The sequence below is a fragment of the Cibotium barometz genome, chromosome 30 (genome assembly GCF_041138505.1).
Source record: "Cibotium barometz isolate CiBa-2024 chromosome 30, ASM4113850v1, whole genome shotgun sequence".
Lineage (NCBI taxonomy): Eukaryota > Viridiplantae > Streptophyta > Polypodiopsida > Cyatheales > Cibotiaceae > Cibotium > Cibotium barometz.
In genome coordinates, this window is record NC_141075.1 from 17,699,453 (window position 1) to 17,706,280 (window position 6,828).

General features: G+C 38.7%; 1 protein-coding gene across 1 annotated transcript in view; it reads right to left on the reverse strand.

The window, feature by feature from the left end:
- The window catches only part of LOC147621227 (zinc finger CCCH domain-containing protein 17-like), a 58,508-nt gene extending 52,261 nt beyond the window's left edge, over positions 1-6,247 (reverse strand). The window contains exons 1-2 of the mRNA XM_086824430.1: positions 6,098-6,247; positions 5,698-5,851 (exon numbers count right to left, since the gene is read on the reverse strand). Of these exons, the coding sequence (XP_086680556.1) occupies positions 5,698-5,842 (145 nt within the window). The 5' untranslated portion in view covers positions 5,843-5,851; positions 6,098-6,247. The remainder of the gene's footprint in view (positions 1-5,697; positions 5,852-6,097) is intronic.
- Positions 6,248-6,828: the final 581 nt, after the last annotated feature.

Consider the following 6,828-nt stretch of genomic DNA (forward strand, 5'->3'; position numbering starts at 1 on the left):
ATCCATTGCTTTTGAGTGCCTTATGGATGATGGCTTTGTTTGAAAGACTATTGGCTAACCTTTAAAGGCCATCTCTATCCCTTGTCTATAGCTCAAACCTTTTGCTCCTGATTCCTCAATTATTTCTTTTTCATCATAGTATATCTCGGATCGGAGTTGATTCTTAAGCACCCACTACTAAATTACTGGTGATTTTGGTTGTTTTTGCGTAAGGACTATGGGGTGGATGCTTTCTCTGGTACCTGAGTTGCTTTTACCACCATTGGTGTTTCCATACCATCAAGCATAGCTTACATCCCCTTGTTTATTGGGCTCCATAGGGACACTGTAATGACATTGTTGCCCTCGTCCAGTTGTGCAACCCTCTTTTTCCACTAGATATTACAATTACTAATGTTAATCCAAGATCATCCAAGGATCATTTCTTTCTCCATAGATCCTACAGATGCATAACAATCACCTTTCCAACCAAAGAATTATTTCTGATAAAAATATTAACACTTAGAGATCCCTCAGCTTTGGTAGTTGACAAGTGCACACTTCGTACTTGTGCATTCGTGGCCTCAAGGTGTGGTTTATCTAGAGCTTCCCATGTCTCATAAGAGATCAAATTATAACTTGATCCCATATCTATTAGTGCAATACTCATTGCATAACTTTTAGTCTAAAGACTTTCACCTTGAGTCATGTTGGCTTGATGTCCAGGTCATCCTCATCAAGGAGGATTAGTGAAGCCATGTTCACATGCAATACTCTCTTCTCGAGTATCTATTTAGCTTTGGCCTCTCTCGCCTTGGCTTCTTCCTAAGCTTGGTTAATTTTTTGCTTTGCTAGGTCTTTATGTTGTTTTAATCATTAGGACATTTTGAAGGTCTTTTGGAGGACCTTTTAGAGGAGAGAGAAAATAGAGTCCAACCAATCATAGGAAGAAGCCAATGTAACATAGAGAAATAGCCAAAAAAATTAAAAAATAAGTACACATTGAATAAGGATACCTTTTTAAAGAACGATCGAGAACACATTCAATGCGGGTATCTTTTTCAGATGAGATAGAGTTACTTTATTCAATATGATTGGCATCATCATACAGAGAAGCACTTTGGAGCTAAACTTTGTAGTCACTTGAGTCCATACATTTCTTTTGATAGTATTTTGAGAGTATAATTTGGTGTTTTTGACATCACCATTGCGTTTGCAGCAGCCAAAAACCCCCATAATGACTTTTGAATCACTTAAATCAGACATCCAGAGAGGCAAAAACGATCAAAATAGGTCTAGAAGAGACTCATTACCATTTGGGACGAATAGATGCTTTCAATAACATTGAAAGCCTCTATTTGCGCGCCAAATGGCAATGAGACCATCTCGACCTTTTTTTAAACCTATTTTTACCTCTAAGTGTCTAATTTAAGTGATTCAAAAGTTGTTCTTGGGATTCTAGCCCACTCCCGACATAATGATGATGTCAAAAATAACGAATTCTACAACAAAATACCACTAGCAAAGGATTTAATCTTAATACAGCATCAAAGTTTTGAAAAAGGTACCATATGATGACGTCAATACCATTTACGAACCGAAAAAGTTGAGAGCAGCGTGTAGGTAGTACACACATTTCAATATCGTGTCAGATCCACGTTTTGTAGCTTTCGACCTTTTTTGTTAATACACATTTAATGAGGATATCTTTTAAATATTTTTTCTAGAGAGAGAAAATCAAGAATTGATGAATTTCTTACAAGGACGAAAAATGACCTCTAAAATTTTCTAATGAGATGCTCTTGCACGAGCTTCTCTTGGGTCAGTGATTCGTGATATTTTTTAAGCTTGCTTCTATTGATATAACCCTCCATTTGTACGCTCTCAATGTTTTCAATTCTGATTGATCCTTGGGATGTGATTTTGGATACTCGAAAGGGTCTTAATCCTTTGTACTTGAGTTTTTTTTTTTGTGCTTCTGACAGCATACATAAAGACAAGGTCCCCCATTTTTAGTTCTTTTTGTTTCAAGTTATTATCAAACCAACGCTTCTTTCGTAATTTTTTTGACCATAAGACCATGTGATGCAATTAGTCAAGTGTCTCTTAGTCAACCAACCTTTCGGCTAATACATTCTCAGTTAATCGTTCTTGCACTGCAATTCATAGGCTTGGAACTAAGTACTCCATAGGAATTATTGCCTCAATGCCGCAAGCGAGACGGAAGGGAGTATATCCCATCACTACCTTATATAATGTTCAATATGCCCATAGAGTTACAACTAGCTTATGTTCCCAATCCGTATAGCTTGCTTCTAATGTTTTTTTAAAGATAGTATATAATATCTTATTTGTACTCTACGCTTGACCATTTGCCTGTGGATAATAAAGAGATGACTTCTAGTGGACTACAAGACATCCAGCAATAAATAAGTGATCAATCACCTCATTAATGAAGTGTGAAGCACGATCATTGACTAATTCTAATTGGCTCAATGTCCAAATCATCCTCATCAAGGAAGATTAGTGCAGCCATGTTCACATGCAATACTCTCTTCTGGAGTATCTATTCAGCCGTAGCCTCTCTTGCCTTGGCTTCTTCCTAAGCTTGGTTAATTTTCTGCTTTGCTAGGTCTTTATGTTGTTTTAATCATTAGAACATTTTGAAGGTCTTTTGGAGGACCTTTTAAAAGAGAGAAAATAGAGTGCAACCAATCAGGAAGAAGCCAACGTAACATAGAGAAATAACAAAAAAATTCAAAAAATAAGCAAGTACACATTGAATGAGGAAACCTTTTTCAAAAATGATCGAGAACAAATTCAATGCCGATATCTTTCTCAAATAAGATAGAGTTACTTTATTCAATATGGCTAACATCATCATACGACGAAGAAGCACTTTGGAGCTAAACTCTATACTCACTTGAGTCCATACATTTCTTTTGATAGTATTTTGGAGTATAATTTGGTAATTTTGACACCACCATTGCGTTCAAAGCAGCCAAAAATCTCCATAATGACTTTTGAATCACTTAAATCAGACACCCGAAGAGACAGAAACAATCAAAATAGGTCTAAAAGAGACTCATTGCCATTTGGCGTGAATAGATACTTTTAATAACATTGAAAGCCTCTATTCGTGTGCCAAATGAAAATGAGACCATCTTGACCTTTTTTTGCCTCTAGGTGTCTGATTTAAGTGATTCAAAAGTTGTTCTTGGGATTCTTGCCCACTTCGGACATAATGGTGATGTCAAAAATAACAAATTCTACAACAAAATACCACTAGCAAAGAATTTAATCTTAATACAGCATCAAAGTTTTGAAAAAGGTACCATTTGATGACGTCAATGCCATTTACGAGAACTGAGAAAGTTGAGAGCAACGTGTAGGTAGTACACACCTTTCAATACCTTGTCAGATCCACGTTTTGTAGCTTTCGACCTTTTTTGTTAAATACACATTTAATGAGGATATCTTTTGAACATTTTTTCTAGAGAGAGAAAATCAAGAATTCATGAATTTCTTACAAGGACCAAAAATGACCTCTGAAATTTTCTAATGAGATGCTCTTGCACGAGCTTCTCTTGGATCAGTGATTCATAATACTTTTTAAGCTTGCTTCTATTGATATAACCCTCCATTTGTACGCTCTTAATGTTTTCAATTTTGACTGACCCTTGGGATGTGATTTTGGATACTCGAAAGGATCTTAATCCTTTGTACTTGAGTTTATTTTTTTTTGTAGTTCTGATACCATACATAAAGACAAGGTCTCCCATTTTTAGTTCTTTTTGTTTTAAGTTATTGTCAAACCAACGCTTCTTTCGTAATTTTTTGACCATAAGACCATGTGATGCAATTAGTCGAGTTTCATCAAGTTTCTCTTAGTCAACCAACCTTTCGGCTAATACATTTTCAATTAATCGTTCTTGCATTGCAATTCATAAGCTTGGAACTAAGTACTCCATAGCCATTACCGCCTCAATGCCGTAAGCGAGACGGAAGGCAGTATATCCCATCACTATCTTATACGATGTTCAATATGCCCATAGAGTTGCAACTAGCTTATGTTCCCAATCCGTGTAACTTGCTTCTATGTTTTTTTCAAGATAGTATACAAAATCTTATTTATACTCTACGCTTGACCATTTGCCTGTGGATAATAAGGAGATGACTTCCAGTGGATTACAAAACATCCAGCAATAAATAAGTGATCAATCACCTCATTAATGAAGTGTGAAGCATGATCATTGACTAATTCTAATGGACAGTCGAAAGTTGAAATGATTTATTCATATAAGAACTTAGCCATTGTTCATATATCAACTCGCTTAGACACTCTGGCTTCTATCCATTTCGTGAAATAGTCTATGGTCACAATCACATATCGAGCTTGTGTCATGAATGCGTAACTAGACTAATAGGTCCAACAAAATCAATTCTCCATTTCTCAAGAGGTTGTCTTACAATAATAGGGATAAGTGGCATCTTATCTCTTTGTTGCGGAATAGCAAATCATTTACACTCTTTGCATCTTTTTACAAACTCCATGGCGTCCCTGAATAACGTTGCCCACCATAATCTCGCTTGAAACACCTTACGAGCTATAATTTTCCCAAGCGAAGTATCCTCCAGCTATTCCTGAGTATGCTTCATATAATATTGTGATAAATTCGTCTTCCCACACACATCTTCATAAGACATTGTCCTTACCTAACTTGTATAATTCACCAACAATCAGTTGATAAAATGTAACTAGCTTAATAAGCCAACATATTTTATCTTTATTCAAGGGTCGTTCTTGCGAAAAACCATAAGCTAGGGCATGTCCACCATGCCTGCTTGTTGCAACCCGCAATGACAACCCACCACAACGTCAGCCAGAGCCTCTTCCTTGCTTGCCACGATAATCTCCCCCACGTTGCTAAGTCACGATCGCCTCCCCCGCCTTCTGTTCTTCTATGCCTAAGTATGCTTTATCTAATATTGTGAAAAATTCATCTTCCCGCACACATCTTCGTAAGACATTGTCCTTAACTAGCTTGTATAATTCACCAACAATCAGTTGATAAGATACAACCAACTTAATAAACCAACACATTTTATCTTTGTTCAAGGGTCGTTCTTGCGAAAAGCCATACGCTAGGGCAAGTCCACCACGCCTACTTGCAACCCGCAATGACAACCCACCACAACGTCAGCTAGAGTCCTTTTCTTGCTTGCCATGATAACCTCCCCCACGCTGCTAAGTCACGATCGCCTCCCCCGCCTTCTATTCTTCTATCATGGCACCTACCTACTTTCAACCACGCCTCCCATCACCTATATGAGAGCACTTGATTGGCAAGCAAAAAAGGTCGTGGAGCTCAGCTGAGCAACAGAGGAGAGGTCGTGTGGTGACGCGGCTCAACAAAGCACGCGGAGACGGGCAGGCATACCAGAGCAAGGCAACATGGCTCCACAACAGAATCGAGACGGGGGCTGCAGCAGCAGGCATGATGGTGGTTGTCGTCTCATGGCAAGCAAGAAGTTGAGTCGGCATCTGTTGTGGTCAAGAAAGGGATTGTTTGCTTTTCTGAAAACAGGTTGGGCTGAATCAAGAATTTAATATTGTTTGCACAAGAAAGGCTGCTTAAAAATTTTGCAATTTTCAAGGTACACAAAAATGAAAGCCCAAATATTTAAGGTCAGTTAGGCCATAGCTTGTATTCTGACCTGGGGCTTGCAAACTGGAAGAGCTTATGGCAGCGACCTCGGCATCACACAGAACAACGGAGAGATCGTGGGCCTTCTTCAACAGCTCCGACAATGTCACCAACCGCGTGTTGCTCCTTGTGATCTTGATCTTCCGATGCACCATCCTTGCCGGCTGGAAAAAACAGACCAGTAAAAACCAAAAGATCTGTATGTGTGAGCTGCCGAGGGCTAAACTCGGCAAAATAGTTGAAAAAGCAGGCTTGCATCGCACGCGCACACACACAGAGGCGGGCACAAAGAAAGAGAAGATGAAAAGAAAGAAAAACTTGGTCTTTTATCGACAGACTGCAAGTTTACCCGGGCCAAGCATGCCTTTCTTGCAAATACATCCACATTGAAGTAGCAGTGCAGATCTTACCTCTAGCACCAATCTGCAAGTGAGAGAACGCTTTGCTTCACCCACAGCTATGCTGACCACTACGACAGCAAGCCCTCACTCCTATGGGAGGCAGTGCAAGCTGTACTCAGAGATTCAAATAGGGTACGAGACGAGATTCATTAACTTGACGCTGCGGGGCGGCGACGGCCGCGTTTGATTCGATGTATTTAGTACAAGCCTCTGAAAGTTTAAATTGACAAGACTGCCGAGTGGCGATTCCTATCTTTTCCGTCTCTCTCTACGCCTACGTGTCCCAATATAGTCCTTTGACGACCTCGGCCCATAGTATAAATTTGAAATTTCTTAGAAATTACCCTTGTAACAAAATCAAAAACTTGAGTTACCATCTAGAAACTTTCTAGACTTATAAAGTTTCGGATTGGTTACTTTCATACCCGAGATGATTACCCAAAACAACTTGTATAGGCAGAGGGCATGGTAAGTTGTAGGCATGAGACATGTCATACATCCTAATAAAGATAATGATGGACATTGGATAAATCAACATGTAAGGCACTCTTATAAAATCAGATCCACATGACAAGATTATAATATTGATAATGAAAGGACAAAACCTAAAAACTAATTTGCTACTCTCCATGAAACAAAATGTGGAGCCTCTAGTTAAGCAAGTTTTAGTAAGAAAGCTGAAGCAACTAAGCTCAAATAAGTACCTGATAGTGAGAGCCTCATTATATAGGCTTGAGTAC